The 22,180-nt window shown below is 39.2% G+C and overlaps 1 protein-coding gene across 3 annotated transcripts in view; it reads right to left on the bottom strand.

Moving 5' to 3' along the window:
• Window positions 1-1,328: 1,328 nt before the first annotated feature.
• LOC124776286 (glutathione S-transferase 1-1-like) overlaps window positions 1,329-22,180 on the bottom strand; it is a 66,309-nt gene continuing 45,457 nt past the window's right edge. For all 3 annotated transcript variants that reach the window (XM_047251192.1, XM_047251193.1, XM_047251194.1), the window contains exons 4-5: window positions 11,520-11,687; window positions 1,329-2,565 (exon numbers count right to left, since the gene is read on the bottom strand). In XM_047251192.1, the coding sequence (XP_047107148.1) occupies window positions 2,413-2,565; window positions 11,520-11,687 (321 nt within the window). In that variant the 3' untranslated portion in view covers window positions 1,329-2,412. The remainder of the gene's footprint in view (window positions 2,566-11,519; window positions 11,688-22,180) is intronic.

Genomic DNA, 22,180 nt, shown 5'->3' with positions numbered 1-22,180 from the left:
TTCTGCTTTGCACTTCGTTGTTGCATAGGTTGCTTTTGGCTTGTACTTGTCTGTGTCTTGTCCGCCATCAGCCAGCTGTGTTTAGCTCGACTACCGCTTGGCGTCTTTTCTGCAGGCTGTCCTTCCATCTTGCAGCTTTACTCATTTATCTCCTGCATTCTGACAGGTGCATTGATATCTGGCTACTTATGGATGCAACAGTAGTATCTTACAGCAATAGCATCAATGAGTAAACTGGAACCAGTCAACTGTGTACACAAACCACATGGATTGAAAAGGCGTCATGAGATAAATAAAGCACAATTCACGTACAATTACTCTAGTGCAGCATTTTGTGGGGATATGTAACAGAATGATAACATGCGATCAGTCATCAGTAAAGCATGTGGTAGACTTCAATTCAATGGCAGGATACTGGGATAATGCAGTCTACAATCGAAATTGCTAATGAATCATCTGTGCTACCCATATTAGAATACTGTCCATGTGTGTGGGACCCATACATAAGTATGACTAACACTGTATGTTAAATATATTCAAAGAATGGTGCCATGAAAGATCAGTTTTGTTTGATTCATGGGAGGACTTTAAGGAAATGCTGAAAAATCTGAACCGGCAAATGCTTGGAGATGAATATCTAACTCACCTTCCCCCTCCTCCTCTCCCAAGAAAACCCACTTACAAAGTTTCAGTAGTGAGTACTAAGAGACAGATCTAGAGATATGTATTACGGTGCCCTGTGCATCACTCTTATAGACAACCCAAAAATAATATTACGCTAATTACAACATCTTCAAGGTAAATGATAACAGCCAAACAGTTGCAGTTGGCTGTTATTTACCGTGAAGATTTTCAACAGTTGCTGTTTCAGCCATGTCTAAAATTTTGAATTACAACATCCACAGAAGCACTGAAGCCATGATTCATCCCATGCTTCATATATGAATGCAACAGGATGAAACCCCTATATGGGAAGTATCCCAAGACACGCATTTCACAGTGAATGTGGATGTAGACAAGATGCAGATATACATTACTAGTATCATAGCAGGTATAGAACAAAATGTGTGTGTTCTACAATTATTATTCGACAGAGCAGGGGAGTAAATTCATATTTAGTCATCTTCCAAAACTTTTGTTACTAGTTTCTGGGTCACAGCCTCATACTCAAGCAATCATTCCTGCCATCAGCTAAGCTGTCAGGCTGCAAATTGGCATTACTACGGGACAGAGTGGTTACAACCAGCAGCGATGCCAGATTACAGCCCAACTCTATCGACTATGGGTGCACAAACAAATTTCTCCTTAAAAAGTAATGAAGAAAATCATGAATAACAGTAGCACTTTTATTTAATTACAACATTTTCACAGAGCAAACATACACAGTGAATGACACAGACAGCTGCTTGCTTTTATTATTCATCTTTTTTTTAGTTCTATATTCTATGCTATGGATACTGAGTTAAATCAAACAATTCTGTTTAGTGCTACACTTGACAGAAATAATCATATGCAATTAAAATTAATTCAATGGCTAAAATGGTAATAATTTCAGTGACACACTTCAAATAATGAGACATATAATTTTACGAATGTGTGGTGTCTGTTCTTTTGGACATGTCCAAAAGAACAGACAGCATGCATTCATATAACTGATTCGCTTCGATGGGCAATAAATCCACCTTCTTCAGAGCAGATGAATGATTATATCTGACCTCCTGCAGGAATCTCAAAGTAGTGAGCACCGAGGATATGGACATGGACTATGGACAGGTGGCACCAGGTAGAAATGCTGAGAGGCATACTGAGCTAGTCGGTGCAATTGCCATAAACGCTGTGTCCGGTTGGTGCAGTGGTTAACACAACTGGCCAGTAAGCATGAAATCCCAGGTTCGAATTGCAGTCCGAAACGCATTTTCACTCATTGCCGCTGGTTCCGTGACGAGTCCTGATGCAGCTGGCAACAACAGTCCCTGCCCTTTCCTTTTCCCCTCCATCCAGCTTCAATTTACACATGAGGTATATAATTTCATACAATGAAAATTATAACCTGTTACTGTGACAGTTCACATAATTGTAGAAATAGTAATAATAAAATCTCAATGACTCTTCCAAAATATCATTTTGCATCATTAAATTACCTCGCGAAGTTGAACCACCGGTTGTAAGCCATGTACTTTTTTCATGCGCATATAAGTGCTAGTGGAAAATATTTCAGTCAAAAACAGCAGACCATTTAGTTTACTGGATATACATTCAGAATAAATTTCAAGTATTTTGAGAAATGTTATCAAGCAAAGTTTGAATTAACTGATTTACTTGTACATATTAAACTTTTTTTCTAATACAAAGAGGAAGTCCTATGAGATAGTCTGAAGACAAAATGGCTAGGACTATTTGAAATACATAAGACTATTTTTTATCACCAGCACCTGCATCATCATACCACTTCTTAAACACCATGGCATCTGGATGATAAATCTCATCATATGACTTTATTGCCTTCTTTGCTCTTTCGAACCAGGCAAGAACATTAGAATATTTCTTGTAGTCAAAACCAACAGCCTGTAAAGAGTACAATTGAAGAATATACAGTACATGTATTATTTCAGGCTTAGTGTATATGCAACTACAGCCACTGATTATCAAAAACTCAAGTTGAAAAGGTCCACATTGATTTTCGTTTACATTTAGTGAATGCTTCATTTAACTAACTATCTGAAGAGCAACTATTTAATACCAGACTAAAGAATAGATGTAAAACATACAGAGTGCAAAAAATTATGTTAGTGAAGTTCAAAGGTTAATGGAAGATACCATGAGGAACAAACTGAGGATAGGAACCTATTTCCAGATAATCATCCTTCAACAAAATTGTAGGAGCCAATGCCGGCTGCTAGTTCATCCCTTCGGCAGTGAATGTAAGTCTTTGTGCTGATGGACGTGCTTTTCACAATAAGCGTGACTGCGTTAACGATGTTGGATGGTGGGAAATATGTTCATACCTGCCACAACACTGATTGCTATCTGTTGGCATTGCTGCCAAAAGGGATGAACTGCAGGTGTTGATCTCTATGACATCAACATCCTGCAGTACTGTTTTATGAGGTTCTCAGACGTGGATTCGCGTCCTCAGTTTGTTTGTCGCCACACAATCTACTATACGTCAAAGCTGTTGGTGTTGTTTTGTCGCACTTTGTACTTGACAGTACAATATAATGGTGAATGTATTCTGATTTTATATGTTTTGATGACATATTTTATTCTTCTTTTAAGAGTGGATCTGAAGATGTTTATTTAACCAAAACCACTAATTGAGTTTAACGAAAAGCAACCTGTACTTTTCTTGTCATAAGTTTTACATTTACTCGCCATACTTTGGTGTCTGGACAGCTTGGTGGCTTGTGCTCAAGCATATAAACTACAACTTGAAAAATTGTTTAATAGTCGAAATTGACCAATAGTGGAAATAAACAATAATTATAGTCCACGGCAGAAATGTCTTCATTTCAGTGAAGTATTTTAAAAACAGAACAAAAACCAAATAACTTTGAAGAGTGATATATTAATAGGAATTGTTTAATCTGTGGTACCAGGCAATAGTAATAAAAATACCTCAATAACCAAATAGGGTAGCTGAAAAAGCGTAAAATGAAGACAGAAAAGTACGAGTACCATCAAAACAGGGTGATTTTGGACAGTTTTATTATTATTTTGATTGTAACTTTCGTATATATTGTTAGATTAAATTGATTGTTATGGAAGTGGTAGGGTATATGTGTAACGAATAAAATATCCCCGAACCAGAAAGTGTTATGTGTAGGTATATTTATCTGAGGCAGGTAAATGAAGTGTCCGAAGTCACCCCATGGGTTGGGGTGATTTCGGACACGTGTTTTTTAAATCTCTGTCCGAAGTTACAGTATATAGAGGGCAAATTCAGATAGTTACTGCCTTTTTTTTAAAAAAATTCTACATGCTTTTTATTTGATTTTGGTGACATTTTACACATTTTAAGGTAGCCCTTTGTTACGAATAAGTGATATGGAATGATATAATGAATTTTATATATTATAGATAAGTTTTTATTTTGCAAGAATTTAAATAAAGTTTTTTACAGTTCTTAACTGAAATATTAGAAACAGACAGAAACAAACAAAGTAATTTAACTAAAACGTCAAAATAATTTTTCTCACTCATCATTCTAAATTAAGTTGCAAACACTTTAAATAAACTAATGTCTTTGAGTCTAAAGCACATCATCTCAAAAAATGAACATTCCTCTCCTCTCAACTGGTGTGGGAAGAATTCTCAAAATTTGCAGTTTTTGAATTGTGTCTTCATCAGGGACATTAGTAAACACAAATATGTTTTTTACTGTTCTCGTGTGGGCACAAGAATTTCATACTTAATTCTGTAACACTAAAATTTGTGGCCACTCCAATATACTGCCTTGTTTGCTCCCTGTTTCCACATTTATATTTGTACTCTGAAACGAGAAAAGCCTCTTCTTTCAGTGGTGAAACTTCATTGGATGATGTGTAGTAGAAGCAAGCACTGTGACTTGTTTCAGCACTGTTTCAGTTTCCTTGAAAATCTCGGCCAGTGATTGATTTTCCAGGTTGAATGTCTAGTTTGCAGCAGCAGCAGGAGCTACCAAGCTTATTTGGAGGATAACGGTTCTCTGAGCATTTTTTCAAAAGTGGAAGACCACGCGTCTGCGTTGCTTTGCTGGCTCTCCTCATTATCAGGCAATTTTCGTAAGACATGATCTGGATCAAAAGGGATTAGGTCCGTGGCACGAAATCCATCCTCTATGTTTACCTTGGAATTCCTAAATCTTAGTCAGTGTCTGCTTCAGAAGAAATGGGAAGGCCGATAGGGTAAATCAAGTAAATAAAATTACCTTCATTAAAAATTACATAAGACAGAATTAAACTACCTCCTTTAGTATCAAAAACTAACGTCCTTGGAAAAGGTCCCATGAGTGTGTTTCTTCCAATCAGTTAATACAGCTTGCCACGCTGCTTTCATTGGCCTGAAGAAGCTTACATCGAGCAGTTGGAGGAGGTGCGTGCTATTGGGAGGGGGGAGGGGGGGGAGGAGAATGAATGAAATATTATTCTGCTCACACTCTTCAATAACAAGTAAAGACACGTGATTGGATAAGTTGTCTCCAATCATGACTGTTAGCTCATTTTGCCTCTTCAAATAGGGTAAAGCAATTGTAAAGAACCAGTCTTCAAATACTGGCAGGTATTGAAATGGGTTCCTCGTGGTCCAACTTCTTGCCCCATGTCACACAAATGCTCTGATTTGTAAAGGACACACGGAGGAAGCAGTTTACCATCAGCACTAGCTGGCTTCATTATTGAGACACCAGATTTTGATGAGTCCATCACTTTTTCAGTATGCTTACTCCCTTGTTTCGTAATTATCTGGTGCTTGCCTGGATCATCTGACATGTTGGTTTCATCATAGTTGATCATATTGCTAGGTGGGAGATCTTCCAGCTTTGCCTTCCTTGATATTAGAGAAAAACGTCTTAACAGTCTTTGTTCACTTCTGCACAAGCTCATTAAATATTTTCGCTTAAGCAAATGGCAGGATCTTCTCACTGTCGTTTGAGGAATAAATGCACCCATTCTTCTCCTGGCAAATTATTATGAAATTTCCTCTCTTTTTGGCCAGATTTATTAAGATAGCCTTTAACTAAATATCTAATATCCAATTTAGTGAAGGGAATTCCCCAATGTGCAGCCCTTAAGATACCTTGCTTCAACATTTCTTCTTCTTCTTCTTCTTCTTCTTCTTCTTCTTTATTTAGCACTGGCTGTCCTCCCATTTTTTTTCGGATGTGCTTCCTGCACTTTATTTTGTATGGTTGATTTAGGTATACCATACAAATCACACACTTTTCTGTATGATAATTTACCACTCCGAATATCACGAACAGCTTTATCTAAAATTTCCGGGTCATAATTACATCATACTATGGCACCTCTCCTGCTCTTATACGTTCTTGGCGTTGTCCGAAATCACCCCACACAGTACACAGTTTTACAAAAACCGTCGTTATTTTATAACCTAGCATGAGAAACTCGACAAACTTGTACAGAAATTGTCTCAATGCTGTTAGCTACTGAGCGCATCGACAATTACGGTTACAATAACTTCCTGCTCGGTGCAACAATAGAAAGTTTCCACTTTACAATAATGCATGGATTTTTAACAGTGGGACTGTTCATCAATTATTCATCTAGGGAAACAATTGATGCACAATAAAAGTTGTGGAAAGCAATAAATGCAATCTTGCACTTAAAATAACTGGTGCACAGATGCTAAAATAAGTAACTCTTTGTTTCTATGCAATGGCAAAGAGCAAATAAGCCATACTGTCCGAATTCGCCTGGTGTCCAAAATCACCCCTTTTGATGGAACATGTTATGAAAGCATTTATGAAAGTGCTGAGCGAAAAGCGTATTCAGTTTATAGTTCTATGTTTATTACATCAACGAAATTCGAGATGGAAAAAAGTTTTCATTGCACACGATTGTGTAAAATCATCATCAGGGATGCCACACCGAGCGTCTAAGCATATCGTATATACTGTTTGAATGGGGAGTGGTCAGCAGCTATCAAATTTTCATTTCCAATAGCTGAAAGTTAATTGGCATTAATACACAGCTGATGAAATGGATGTAGATGAAAAAAGTAAATCCCCTTCAAAATAGTCCCCATTAGATGTAACAAGCTTTTCCAATCCCTGAAAGATGTCTCAAACTTTATCTGATATTCAATAATGTTGTGTGTTTTCTTTCTAGGTGCCCATTCAAGATTCCTAGATCTGTAAATAATTCCAGGTAGTGATCTCATTTGTTCTTTTTCGTTATTGTTCTAAGAGCCCTCTTTTGTAATCTGAAAATTTGTTCAATGTTTAGTCTGCCCGTGCCCCAAAAAATTTTACCGAAAAATTTGACTGAGTGAATATATGCATAATGAGTTACTTTCAATCAATCACTATCACACACTGATGCTGGTACCCACAGAGCATATCATGAGGCAGAAACCCTTTCTACGAATCTTTTTGTCCACCACTTCACTTCAGTTGGTTATCTACATCCATTTCTAAGACCTCTGTGTTACTTAACACAGCTTAGCGACTCATGATTTACACTCAATTCAGTGTTGTTGTTGTTATTTCTTTGTATAGAAATGTATACTTTTGTCTTCTTTATGTTAAGTGTTACTTTATTCTCCTCTAACCATATATGTACTCTATTAGCATCAGCTTGGCACAGCAGTAGCTCTAGTGACATATCTGTGATTATTTTGTTGCTACTGTCAGCAAACAGAATTTTGTCTGCCTGCATGACTCTTTCAGGGAAGTCATTAATATGGACTAGTGCTTGACATACTCCCTGTGAGACATCTGGGTTGACATGTTCCGCATCTGATAGATGCTCCTCTATGGAACTGAGATTTCCATTGGCCTGTGAAATTTCTACTCCATGTACTGTATTCATGAGATATGACTGGAACCACATGTTTACTACTCCTATTATTCCCAGTGCCTCTAGTTTGTGGCAAAGTATTTTGTGATCTACTCTGTTGAACGCCTTCGGCAAATCTAAAAAAAATTCTTTCATACAATAGTGTCTACTCAGGGGCCCCATTATGCTTTTAGTGAATTCTGCTATTGCTGTTTCTGAACTACTGCTAGTCTGAATTCAAATTGTGATTCTATTGGCAAATTATATTATTAAGGTAGTCAATAAGTCTATCTTCCACATCTGTTTCTATGATCTCTGAAAATGAAGATAGGGCGATATCAGTCTACATTTTCTATGTTCTCAGTATCACTCTTTTTGTGTACTGGTAAACTCCAGTCTGTTTAAGTATTCCGGAAAGGTAACTGAAATGAAGGATTAATTTAGAATGTGTGTTAAGGGCCCCTTCACATTATCAATGAATTCCTTGAGCCGACACACTGGAAATCCATCTAGCTCAGTTTACTTGGGATACAAATTAACGCTCCTCTGTCCCTTATTTGGAATTTATTTCTCTCCGATTTCTTCCTCCATTTCCTTTCTTAACAACTGTCCAGATTGCTTTGCTGTCATTGCCCAAATTGTATGCGATTCTCTCATTCATGACTTTTCTGCTGCTAGCAACATCTTCCTGTTCATTTTTTTGTATTTTTATAGTAATCTAAAAACTGCATGTCACTCAAGTATGCTTGTAAAACAACAACCCTTTAATGTTTTCCTTAGTTCTGGGATCAGGAAAGGTCACAAGTGGCTGCATTTGGTGACTATGGAGGCCGGTGTATCATTACAGTATTGGTTATGGCAAAAAATTCAGAAACAAGCAACAAAGTGTGAGTAGATGCAATACTGTGATGCAGAAATCATTAATTGTTTTGCCACAAATTCAAGCATTTTTTCCACATTGTTTCAAGCAAATGTAAGTAGTACTTTTGCCATCTCTTATTTCATACCTAAAACATATGAAAAAATGGCATCACATGAACCTGCTGATATGCCATCATCATCAGCAAGCAACTTCCCTGATTTGGTGATCAATCATAATCACTTTCATTTTTTCCATATTTCCATTGTTGTTAATGAGCTGGGGTGTCCACAGCCCTAGTCATCTCCAATGTTTTAATGGCTTCTTGTATATCAACCATGAACCATTGTTTTGTTCATAGCACATTAACCAAAAGCGATATTTGAAGTATGACAGACTGCTACTTATCACACAGAAGAGACACTGAGCAGTAGAGAGATACGTATAAAGTGCATACAAAAGTAGATTTAAGTTATCAGACAAAGTCCTTCCTCAGACATAGAAAACACAAATACACACAAACATAGGGCCATTGTGATCTCCGGGTGCTAAGATCTGAATGGAATGAGAGTAATCTTGGCTGGGGTAGGTAGTGGCAGTACAGAAGAGGCACTGGACAGGGTTGGCGAAGGGCACCAGCTTAGGGCTGGGGAGATGCTATAGTGATGCCCGTGTGAGGGTGCAGGGACATTGTGGGGACAGGATGGAGGGTTGTCAGGTGCATCATCAGGATCCTGGCTGTGCTTGGAAGGATAAAAGGGAGAGGAAAGAAGAGAGGGAGAGAGGGAGAGAGAGGGAGGAGAGAGAGAGAGAGAGAGAGAGAGAGAGAGAGAGAGAGAGAGAGAAGGGGAAATGACTACACCACTGGGAGCACAGCAGGCATACGAGAGACTGGAATGGGAGCAGGATAGGGGATAGATGCAGGTGGGACGGGGACTGTTGAAGGTCAAGGCTAGGGGGTTACAGAAATGTAGAATATGTTATAGAGAGAGAGTTCCCAGTTGCACAATTCAGAGAATCTTACGTTAGTGGGAAGAATCCAGATGGCACAGCCTATGAAGCAGCCACTTCAGTCAAGCACACCGTGTTGTGTATCATGCTTAGGAACTTAGAAGACCAACTGTCTCTTGGTCACAATTTGGTGGTATCCATTCATGCAGACAGACAACTTAGCCATGTAGAATGCCACAATGTTTGTAGCCAACGGCAGACAACATGCCTGCTTCCACAAGTAGCCCTGCCTTTGATGGGGTTGGAGATGTTTGTGGAAACGATGGAGTAGATGGTAATGGGAAGATGTATGGAACATGTCTTACATCCTGGTCTATCAGAGAGATATGAGCCAGGGGACAAGGGGCTGGAAGCAGTGGCCAAATAGGGAAGGACAAGGATACAGTGCAATATGGGTGAGGAAGGACTTGGTCCAATAGCTTGATATACCATTAAATGTACTTTAAATGCGCCTGTCTGCCACTCAACACCCCCTTTGTGTGAAGAAGAGCAATATATCCCATTTCACTGTTGTTACTCCATCCCAGACTTTTCTTCATTCAAAAGCAATATTTAAAATTCCAAAAACTTCAATTTTATTCTATTCATACTGCACAATTTAATACAAATCCTTTGTCCATTTTTATATATAACAAATAACTGCCGATGCAAAAACACATGTAACCTTTTTCACAGCTGACAAAAAATTAAATATCTGATTTGCTAACACTCTGCAGATAATGTAAACATGTTTAGCAACACAACAATGACAAAACTGCACAAATCAGATTAACACAACATGCAAAATTACAAAATTCTCATTATTTTTTAACACATCTTGTATAACAAATTTCTCTGAAATACTACCAAGTGGCCTCACTCTGATTCACTTATTTTCTGCAACTACTGGTTGCTTCTTGACAAAGCATTCTCTTCATTTTCACTTCTTAATGTGAGGAACCATGTATTTAAAAGCCTCAAACTGTTAAGAACAGAGCCCATTTATGTCCTGTGTGTACATTATCTTGTTACAGTGTGAAATGTGTTGGTTGGTTTACAAAAGAAATGAATATTTTCAGTGTGGAAGGTGAGTAAAAAAATATGATTATCTGTTTAGAAGCAATGTGGCATTTGCTTGTGTGATATAGAGAGAAGTGGGAGATGGCATATTAACCCTGCAATATTATTAAACTCATTCCAGAATACAGTCAGATGGTTCAGCTTACACTGACAGCTCAAACAGAACTGAACACACAGCAGCAAGTTCTAACAGCAGCATGTTTGTTTTTCTGCGAGAATGATGATGAGGCTCAGAGCAGCAAAAGTAAAGTCACAATTCTACATAACGTTACTGTATATGACTAATTAATGAAAATGTTCTTAAATATTCATCACCATCCATACAAATCGCAAACATCACAAAAATTAAACATTTTAATATCACTACCCACAGAATGATAATTTATGTGTTATTTTATTTAATGCTCTACCAATAATGATGAAACTATTCTTTCAACGATAGAAGTTTTACTACAAAAACCGCATAGCCTAAATAACATCTGACTGACAAGAAGCTATTCTGTGACACAGAAGCATTACAGACAGAATGCTTTCAGTACAGGAATTTTGCTACAAAAAACCTCCAAAAAAGAGTATCAAGAATACAACATAAAATTAAATGAGGACCCTGCACAAACAAAGAAGACACTCCTACAATTTATCACAATATTTATACTCTGATCTAAATTCCTGTTAAGACTAAAATCATATTAACAGGTTTTTAATTTTTCAGTATGTGTAAACAGCTGCTTATGTTCCCTGAAACAATACTGTTAAATTCGTAGAATGAAATAGCAGATAGAAACAACAACTGAATACTGTATGAAAAAGAGCACAAGTTTCCCACTCCCTCCCCTCTCTCACCAAAATAGTTGCCACATACTCTCCCTCATTATGGGATTTATGGAACATGCTGCATAATTGAACAAATGGCCTTTAAAATGTAGGGTGCAAACTGTTATTTGTCCAAATAAAGAAATATATAAATCAATATTGCACTCGATGGAATGCTTCTTTGTTGATAACAGTGAATAAAAAGTTTCATAACTGAATAATGTAGAAATGTTACAGCTTAATGAAACAGTCCCACTGACTAACTTTTCACAAACAGTACTTACTTCTGCTGCACCAACTGAAGATACCATGGAATAATCAGCAATAGTCATAGACGTTCCAGCCACCCATTCCTTTCCTTCGAGGAAAGTATTTAGGAAATCATAGGCTTGTTCTATTTTCTTAAACTTTTCTGGATCAAACTTTGGTGCTCCATAAAACAATACTGGGTACTGCAAAGAAATTTCTGTCATTAGTACCATGAATACAATGTAATGGTACAGAATACATTAATCTCCCTTCTGTGTGTAGAACTGTCTTAGTTGCTTACTAAGTTTTGGCATCTGCCATCATCAGATACCTGCAATTAAGAATACAGGAAAATAACAAGCAACATGTGTTTGTAACACAACATCAAGCTACAAAAGATTAAAAATCAAAGTTAAAACATAATTATAAAAACTCACTCACCACAAACTTAGAAATTGCAAAAGAAGGTCCAATGTAAGGAATAAAAACGTGTGCCTACTCAGAGTGTCGACTACCAGCCTGGCTCACAAATTTCACAAAGCTGCAAGTTTCAGCTGCCAGATGGTGCCAGTGTAGAGAACATTACCTTCAAATTTTATTGATTTATTTTTTTATTGTTATTTTTTAGTTTTGCAGCAAACAACCTGCCTCATATAAATCAAATTACTGGTTCTCCAGCAAGACGGATCTGCCATCCAAAGTATTTTGATTTGGTAATCAAATTATTTTAATCTTTATAATCTGTTTTACAAGTTTACATATTTTAGCATATTGCTTGGCTAAGTTTTAGTTCAATGTGTGCAGTTTTTTTATTTACAGACACACACAATTATAATAGCAAATAATACTTTTATAATATCATCTTGTGAATGCAAAATGTAGTTAATACTAAATTCCATGTAGCTTCTGTATACATATTATTCTGTGATAGATTCAATGAATACTTATTGTCAAATTTGGACGAACTGCACCTGGATCAATTGGCCTCAACTGAAAAGGCTAATTTTATGAGTATGCCACTACTTTCATTTGAAGCATGTTTTTGGTGGGTTTTTTATTATTTGACTTTGAATGTTTGTCGGTGGAGGAATGGTTGGTATCTTTTATAGAGGAGGGTAGGTTCCGTGTAATAGGTTGAAGGGGCTGGTCTATGAGAGCAGAGATTTGCTCAGTGGGGGCACAGTAACTGGCCACAACGGGGCATCCTTGGTGACTATCCACAGTTCCTGTCCCTTTACCACATGGTGTCCTACTCGTCGCTGTTGCTGCCACCTCCCTGTACACTAACATTCCTAATGCCCATGGCCTTACCACTACTAAACACTACCTTTCCCAATGCCTGATGGATTCCAAACTGACAATCTCTTCCCTAGTCGTCATAACCAACTATATCCTGGAATAGAAGGGAGAACCGATAGAGGTACTGAAGGTACCCTCCGCCACACACCGTCAGGTGGCTTGCGGAGTATGGACGTAGATGTAGATCCTCACCCACAATTACTTCTCCTTCGAAGGCATTACCTACAAACAAATTCAGAGTACGGCCTATGGGCACCTGCATGGCACCATCCTATGCCAACCTATTCATGGGCTATCTAGAGGAATCCTTCATAAAAACCCAGAATCCTAAACCCCTCAGCTGGTTCAGATTCATTGATGACATCTTTGCTATCTGGATCGAAGGTGAGGACACTCTATCCACATTCCTCCAGAACCTCAACAACTTCTCCCCCATTTGCTTCACCTGATCCTACTCAACCGAACAAGTGACCTTCCTAAACATTGACCTCCACCTCAAAGATTGCTACATCAGTATCTCCATCCAAATAAAACTTACTAACCACCAGCAAAACCTCCAATTTGACAGCTGCCACGCGTTCCATACCAAGAAGTCCCTTCCATACAGCCTAGCCACCTGTAGTTGTCGCATCTGCAGTGATGAGCAGTCCCTCTGACAATATACCAAGCGTCTCACTGAAGCCTTCACTGACAGTGATTACCGTCTCAACTCTGTGCAAAAACAAATTTCCTGTGCCTTATCTGTCCAGCCTCTGACCACCTCCCAAAGTCCCACCATACAGCCAAGGAGGAGCATTCCCCTTGTAACTCAGTACCACCCAGGACTGTAACAACTGAATTACATTCTCCACCAGGGTTGCCCACTATCCTTCCTATGCCCCCACAGTGGTATTCCACTGTCCACTGAACCTACACAATTCACTCTTCCATCCTTACACTACCTCTGCTCCCAATCCATTACTTCATGGCTCATTCCCCAGTAATAGACCTAGATGCAAGACCTGTCCCATACGTCCTTCCACCACCGTCTACTCCAGTCCGATCACTAATATCACCTATCCCATCAAAGGCAGGGCTACCTGTGAAGCCAGTCATGTGATGTACAAGCTAAGCTGCAACCACTGTGCTGCATTGTATGTAGGCATGACAACAAACAAGCCGTTATCCTTCATTTCCATGGCTGCTTCACAGCCTGTGCCCTATGGATCCTTCCCATCAACACCAGCTTTTCCGAGTTGCACAAGTGGCAATACATTCTACGCTCCCATAACCCCCCTGGCCTCAACCTTCGTTAGCCATTATCCTCACTCATTCAGTCCCTTCCCTGTTCCCATTCCGGCACTACACTGTCGTCACTCCACCATAACACCCAGTCTTTTTATTTCTCTCATTTTCTGCTACTTCCCCCCCCCCCCCCTTTCTATCCTGCCCTCCATCTAACCTACAGCACTTCACTGCCTGCCACACCCACCATATCATCCCTCCCCCTTCCCACTCCAGCCTCCTCCTTACCCCAATCCAGCTGCCACTTACATCATTCACTGGTGCTGCTGCTCACAGTGTGGTTCCAGTTGCCTGAGACTGCAGTCGTGTGTGTGTGTGTGTGTGTGTGTGTGTGTGTGTGTGTGTGTGTGTGTGTGTGCGCGCGCGCATCTGTGCGCACGCATGCATGTCTGTCTGTTGTCTAGTTTTGACGAAAGCCTTAATGGCTGAAACCTTTAATGATGAGTCTTTTTGTTGTGCCTATCTGCGACTCAGCATCTCCGCTATATGCTGAGTAGCAACTTCTCTTTTTATAATATTCTTATATTCCATCCTGGATTTTCCGTTGTTTGCCTGTTACTAGTCACTGGTTTAAGCTTTTCAAGAGACTTTGGAAATTATGCTTGGTTGTCCTTCCGAACACTTTTTTTTTTACATTTGCAACAATAATAATAATAAAAATAAATAAAAGTTTGTGACAACACAAAGTAATATTTCTAAATAAGACATTAGTTTTATTGATTTCTTAAGGTCAGTTATTAGCTATGATGTATTGGAGATCTTACCTTCAATGTGTATGTATTTTATGTTAGTGTTTATGATAATGGATAGTCTTTGGTGAAATATAAATAATGGAAAGAATAAAAGTAACTAGTTACCATACAGCTGATGGGTTGAGCCATCAATTGGAACACAAACAAAACTTAGAAATTTGGTAATTTGGTCAAGTTGTCCTTCAGGGCTAACAGTGTACACATGCACTGCGAGGGGTTGTGATTGGTAGGTTCATTTGGGGGAGGGGACCAAACAGGGAGGTTATCTGTCCCTTTGGATTAGGGAAGGATGGAAAAGTAAATAGGTCACACCCTTTCAAAGATACCATCCTGGTGTTTGCTTGAAGTGATTTAGGGAAATCAAAGAAAACCTAAACCAGGATGGCCTGATGGGGGTTTGAACTGTCATCCTCTCGAATGTGCGTCCAGGGTGCTAAACACTGTGCCACCTTGCTTGGTGAGGGGTTGTGCTAGATGAGACAAGGGGAGAAATGAGGTGGGGAAGAGGAAGAAGGTTACAAAATCCTGTCTGACAGTGGGGAGGGAGGGGGTGGCAGATAGATGGGATATGGAATACAGTGAGCTTGTTGAAGCCATAAGCAGGAAGAGGTATGTGCAGCACACAATGATGTGGAGGAGTAGACTGGGAGGAAAAGCTACAACAGAGGAAAACTGCTGGAACGAGGGTTGTGAATGGGATGAGGAGTTCCGCCTTATGCAAGACACCTTTTTTTTCCTTTGTTTCACCCATACATGTTTCAGCACCTTTGTGCTATCATCAGTGGGTTCTATTTTTATTTTTAACTGTAAATTTGTTGTTAACATATTAACATTTTTGTCGTTTACAACATTATGTAAAAGTTGCATTTATAACTTAATTGGCGAAAAGTAACATACCTTACATTATATTATTGTCCTCTTGTTTTGATAGCTGTTATGCTACACAATATACAACATGTCATCTGCAAACAGCAAAACGTAATTTATTTTCTATTTGTTATGTATTTATGAACGGAAATAAGACTGTATCACATTTTCTTTCTGTAACTTAGATGGGTAGATCACATAACTAATGAGGAAGTATTGAATAGGATTGGGGAGAAGAGAAGTTTGTGGCACAACTTGACCAGAAGAAGGGATCGGTTGGTAGGACATGTTCTGAGGCATCAAGGGATCACCAATTTAGTATTGGAGGGCAGTGTGGAGGGTAAAAATCGTAGAGGGAGACCAAGAGATGAATACACTAAGCACATTCAGAAGGATGTAGGTTGCAGTAGGTACTGGGAGATGAAAAAGCTTGCACAGGATAGAGTAGCATGGAGAGCTGCATCAAACCAGTCTCAGGACTGAAGACCACAACAACAACAACTTACAGTTTTTAAGTTGTGGTACATTTTCCTGTTTTGTTAGCGAAGTAAATGGGCTTACTTCTTTGCCTGTGTTTGTGTGGTAATGCAGTTTTTCGATTACTCAAAACGTAGGTGAAGTTATCGCTGCCATTACGTGTTGTTGTGGCTGTGTGGCATACATTTGTTTCGTAGCGTGTTCTGTTGGCTGAGGCACGCGAGTTTGAATTGTATTTGGTGTTAGTTGTGTGTGGTTTATGTGGGTTTGCCTGTGTGTGATGAGTACTGGGGCAGAGAGAGAGAGAGAGAGAGAGAGAGAGAGAGAGAGAGAGAGAGAGAGAGAGAGAGAGAGAGAGTGTGTGTGTGTGTGTGTGTGTGTGTGCGCGCGTGTGCGTGTACGTGTTTTACTTGTATAGTTCTTCTATTGTGGCGAAGAGAGTTTTGTTGCACAGTGATGTGTATTCATTGAATACTTTCTTTCCTTGGGCTATTGATTTTTGGATATGGTAGTTTTCTTCTATAGTTAATTTTTGGTATAGGCTGCTGCTAGTTTTTAGAATGTGAAGGTCAGTTTCAATGTTTGTTGGGTGGTGGTTGTGTGCTACCAGGTGGTCTGCAAATGTTGAGTGTGTGCTATTGCTTTTCAGTGTTCTGAGGTGTTCATTATATCTGGTTCTGAAGGTCCTGCATGTTTGGCCCACATATACAGATTGACAGCAGTTGCAAGTAAGTTGGTAGATGCCAGACTGGCTGTATTTGTCAGTGTTGGTGGTAATTCTTCCAAGTCTGCTCTGTATTGTGTTGTTGGTTCTGTATGCTATGTTGAGTCCTTGTTTCTTGAGTATATTACCCACCCTGTGTGTGACTTTGTTGGTGTAAGTCATTATGTGCCATTTGTTGCTTACAGTCTGCCGATTTGTTGTGTGATGAGTTGTGTTTGTATGTGTGTGTGTTTCATGGTTATGTGCTGTTTGTTTTTGTATTTTGTGGTTTATTTTGTTTACTCTCTTTGCATCATATCCATTCTCCTGTGCAATTTGTTTTATTGTGTTCAGTTCTTGTGTGTAGTCATGCTTATCCATGGGTATTTTGTTCAGCCTGTGAAGTAAATATCTGAAGCCGGCTTCTTTGTGGGTTATGGGGTGATTGGATTGGTTATGAATAATGGTGCTGGTGAGCATGGATTTTCTGTAGATTGTGAATCCATGTTTGTTGTTTCTCTTGTGTATAGTGAGATCTAAGAAATTAAGTTTTTCATCTGTTTGTGTTTCTATGGTGAATTGTATTTGTGGGTGGATGGAGTTTATGTTATCATGAAGTTCTTTTATACGGGACAGTGGTTCATCTATTAAGCAAATTATGTCATCTATGTATCTGTACCAATATATTATTTTGTACTGTTTTGGTATTACTATTTTGTCAAATATTTGTTTTTCTATCTGGTTGAGGAAAATGTCAGCTAGGAGGCCACTGATTGGGGATCCCATGGGTAGTCCATCTTGTTGAGAGTAAAATCTGTTGTTGAATGTGAAGTAGATCTGTTCTGTGATTAGCCTGAGTATGGCTAATATTTCTTGTATGTTTGTTGTGGGTATGTTTCCTTGCAGTTGGAGGTTTCTTTCTATTATGTTGATTGTTTCTTCTGTTGGGATGTGTGTGTACATTGAAATTATATCAAATGAAACCAATGTTGCTGTGTTTGGTATGTTTTCATTTTTTATTTTTTCTATTAAGTCACTTGAGTTCTTTAGACTTCTGTTGTCAGTGTATTTATATATTGTCTGTAGCAGAGTGTGTGTGTGTGTGTGTGTGTGTGTTTGGCTAAGTGGTATGTTGGTGCTTTAGTGAAGTTAATTAATGGACGTATGGGTATTCCACTGATGATAGCACAAAAGTGCTGAAACATGTATGGGTGAAACAAAAGAAAAAAAAGGTGTCTTGCATAATGCGGAACTCCTCATCCCATTTTCTTAGCAAGCACGGAGACAACAAGAAGAACTGCACCACAAGATGATGAGATGAGTGAAGTTAGGGTAATGGGGTGGAGGTGGTAGTATGGTAGGGGCAAGCAAAGAATGAGGCAGGACAGTTGCGGAATTTAAGATGTGTCCAAAAGTTATTACCTTTTACAACCTTTTACAACATTTTTTCTGAACCTACTGATGACTGAACTCCATGGAGAGATGTTACTTTTACTCTTTCCATTCATTCTTCTTCTGGTACCTTTGTCCCACATTGGTGCATGGCCAGCATGGTTATCAATGTATTTGGCTGGTTAATTTAAGGGGTGACCGGATGCCCCTCCTGCTCCCACCCTCTTACCTCGGCAGGATGGAACATGCGTACCTCAACAATCTGTGTTTAGTGTTATTCATGCGAAAGTGAACAAAAGTTTCTATTTTTCTAATGTTTGTGAATCATGTAACTGAGGTGAAACTTTGGTTGCAAATCAGTAGTCATCTAGTAATATGTGTAAATCCCCCTAAAAACCAGATCCAGGCTGGCTGGAACACGACCCTTGTTATTTATCTACTGGGCGGATTTGATCTGGGGCCAGTGCCCCTCCCCATCACATAAGCAGCACGTTAACATGCATGGCTAGGTACCTTTAATCTTTTCATTGTTTATATTTACATCTATACTCTGCAAACCACTGTGAGGTGCATCGCAGTTAAGTTTTCTTTCTGTTCCAATTTATGTATGGAGAATTGTTGTTTGAATGTCTCTGTGCATGCAGCACTTATTCTAATCTTATCTTCAAAAACCTTACATGAGTGATGTTAGGGGATAGTAATCATTTAAAGCAGTTTCTTGGAAAAAGAAACTTTGTTAATATGAAGGTTGTACCAAAAGTAAGATTCCCATATTTATACAAATAGAAAACATTGTTTATTGTTATTAATTTATACATTGTTGAAAAGCTTACACTTCTGTCTGTTTTTCAACATAATCTCCATTTTTTCCCAACACTTTTGAAGATAGTGCTCCAGATTTTGTATTCCTAAGTTGAAAAAGTCTCCCACCAACCCGCTGAGGAAGCATGTGACCTCTGCTCAGAGTTCATTGCTGCTCTTGAAGCATTTGCCACCTAAGTGTTCCTTTAGCTTGGGGAAGAAGTGATAATCACTGGGGGCCAAGTCAGGGCTGTATGGGGGACGGGCCATAAGAGTACACCCAAAATTCTTCAAAAGTTCCTGTGTTTGATGAGCGACGTGGGGTCAAGTGTTGTCGTGAAGAAGCACTGCTCCCTCTGTCAGTCGTCCTCTCTGGTGATTCTGGATTGCTCACCGGAATTTGGTCAATGTTTCACAATATCTGTCTGAGCTTATTGTCATCCCAGGTTGCATGAAATCGATGAGGAGTGCCCGCTTCCAATCCCAAAACGACTCTCCATAACCTTTCCTGCCGACTGCATTTGTTTGAATTTCTTTGGTTGTGGTGAAAGGAGTGACGCCACTGACAAGATTGTTATTTTATTTCAGGAGTGTAATGAAACACCCTCATTTCAATTCTCATGATTACAGAGCCCAACAACTTCTTGTTGCCTCCCCCCTCACATTGTTGAAGAAACCTGCGAGCACAGTCAAGACGTTGCTTCTTGTGTCCATCAGTCGGCATCCGGGGGACCCAGTGAGCACACACCTTGTGATAACCCAATGTTTCTGTTAAAGTTCTTTCGATTGTGCCATAGGAAGCTTCAGGAATGCGTTCGACTAGTTCAAGGACAGTGACCCTCCGATCTTTGAGCAGTAGTAGTAGTTGTTGTGGCTTCAGTCCTGAGACTGGTTTGATGCAGCTCTCCATGCTACTCTATCCTGTGCAAGCTTCTTCATCTCCCAGTACCTACTGCAGCCTACATCCTTCTGAATCTGCTTAGTATATTCACCTCTTAGTCTCCCTCTACGATTTTTACCCTCCACGTTGCCCTCCAGTACTAAATTGGTGATCACTTGATGCCTCAGAACATGTCCTACCAACCGATCCTTTCTTCTAGTCAAGTTGTGCCACAAACTCCTCTTCTCCCCAATTCTATTCAATATCTCCTCATTAGTTATGTGATCTACCCATCTAATCTGCAGCATTCTTCTGTAGCACCACATTTCGAAAGTTTCTATTCTATTCTTGTCTAAACTATTTATTGTCCATGTTTCACTTCCATACATGGCTACACTCCATACAAATACTTTCAGAAATGACTTCCTGACACTTAAATCTATTCTCGATGTTAACAAATTTCTCTTCTTCAGAAACGCTTTCCTTGCCATTGCCAGTCTACATTTTATATCCTCTCTACTTCGACCATCATCAGTTATTTTGCTCCCCAAATAGCAAAACTCCTTTACTACTTTAAGTGTCTCATTTCCTAATCTAATTCCCTTGGCATCACCTGACTTAATTCGACCTCATTCCATTATCTTGTTTTGCTTTTGTTGATGTTCATCTTATACCCTCCTTTCAAGACACTGTCCATTCCGCTCAACTGCTCTTCCAAGTCCTTTGCTGTCTCTGACAGAATTACAATGTCATCGGTGAACCTCAAAGTTTTTATTTCTTCTCCATGGATTTTAGTACCTACTCCGAACTTTTTTTTGTTTCCTTTACTGCTTGCTCAACATACATATTGAATAGCATCGGGGAGAGGCTACAACCCTGTCTCACTCCCTTCCCAACCACTGCTTCCCTTTCATGTCCCTCGATTCTTATAACTGCCATCTGCTTTCTGCACAAATTGTAAATAGCCTTTCGCTTCCTGTATTTTACCCCTGCCACCTTCAGAATTTGAAAGAGAGTATTCCAGTCAACATTGTCAAAAGCTTTCTCTAAGTCTACAAATGCTAGAAATGTAGGTTTGCCTTTCCTTAATCTTTCTTCTAACATAAGACGTAGGGTCAGTATTGCCTCACGTGTTCCAACATTTCTACGGAATCCAAACTGATCTTCCCAGAGGTCGGCTTCTATCAGTTTTTCCATTCATCTGTAAAGAATTCGCTTTAGTATTTTGCAGCTGTGACTTATTGTTAAACTGATAGTTTGGTAACTTTCATATCTGTCAACACCTGCTTTCTTTGGAATTGGAATTATATTCTTCTTGAAGTCTGAGGGTATTTCGCCTGTCTCATACATCTTGTTCACCAGATGGTGGAGTTTTGTCAGGACTGGCTCTCCCAAGGCCGTCAGTAGTTCAAATGGAATGTTGGCTACTCTCGGGGCATTTTTTCGACTCAGGTTTTTCAGTGCTCTGTCAAACTCTTCACGCAGTTTCATATCTCCCATTTCATCTTCATCTACATCCTCTTCAATTTCCATAATATTGTCCTCAAGTACATCGCCCTTGTATAGACCCTCTATATACTCCTTCCACCTTTCTGCTTTCCCTTCTTTGCTTAGAACTGGGTTTCCATCTGAGCTCTTGATATTCATAAAAGTGGCTCTCTCTTCTCCAAAGGTCTCTCTAATTTTCCTGTAGGCAGTATCTATCTTACCCCTACTGAGATAAGCCTCTACATCCTTACATTTGTCCTCTAGCCATCCCTGCTTAGCCATTTTGCACTTCCTGTCGATCTCATTTTTGACATTTCGTATTCCTTTTTGCCTGCTTTATTTACTGCATTTTTGTATTTTATCCTTTCATCAATTAAATTCAGTATCTCTTCTGTTACCCAAGGATTTCTACTAGCCCTCGTCTTTTTACCTACTTGATCCTCTGCTGCCTTCACTATTTCATCCCTCAAAGCTACCCATTCTTCTTCTACTGTATTTCTTTCCCCCATTCCCGTCAGTTGTTCCCTTATGCTCTCCCTGAAACTCTGTACAACCTCTGGTTCTTTCATTTTATCCAGGTCCCGTCTCCTTAAATTCCCACCTTTTTGCAGTTTCTTCAGTTTTAATCTAGCAGTTTCTTCAGTTTTAATCTACAGTTCATAACCAATAGATTGTGGTCAGAGCCCACATCTGCCCCTGGAAATGTCTTACAATTTAAGCAGCTCACTGTTAATCTTCTGGAAAATCCACTCC

This window comes from Schistocerca piceifrons, chromosome 2 (genome assembly GCF_021461385.2).
Source record: "Schistocerca piceifrons isolate TAMUIC-IGC-003096 chromosome 2, iqSchPice1.1, whole genome shotgun sequence".
Lineage (NCBI taxonomy): Eukaryota > Metazoa > Arthropoda > Insecta > Orthoptera > Acrididae > Schistocerca > Schistocerca piceifrons.
Note: the sequence above shows the minus strand (reverse complement) of the source record. Positions and strands in the feature narration are given on the sequence as shown.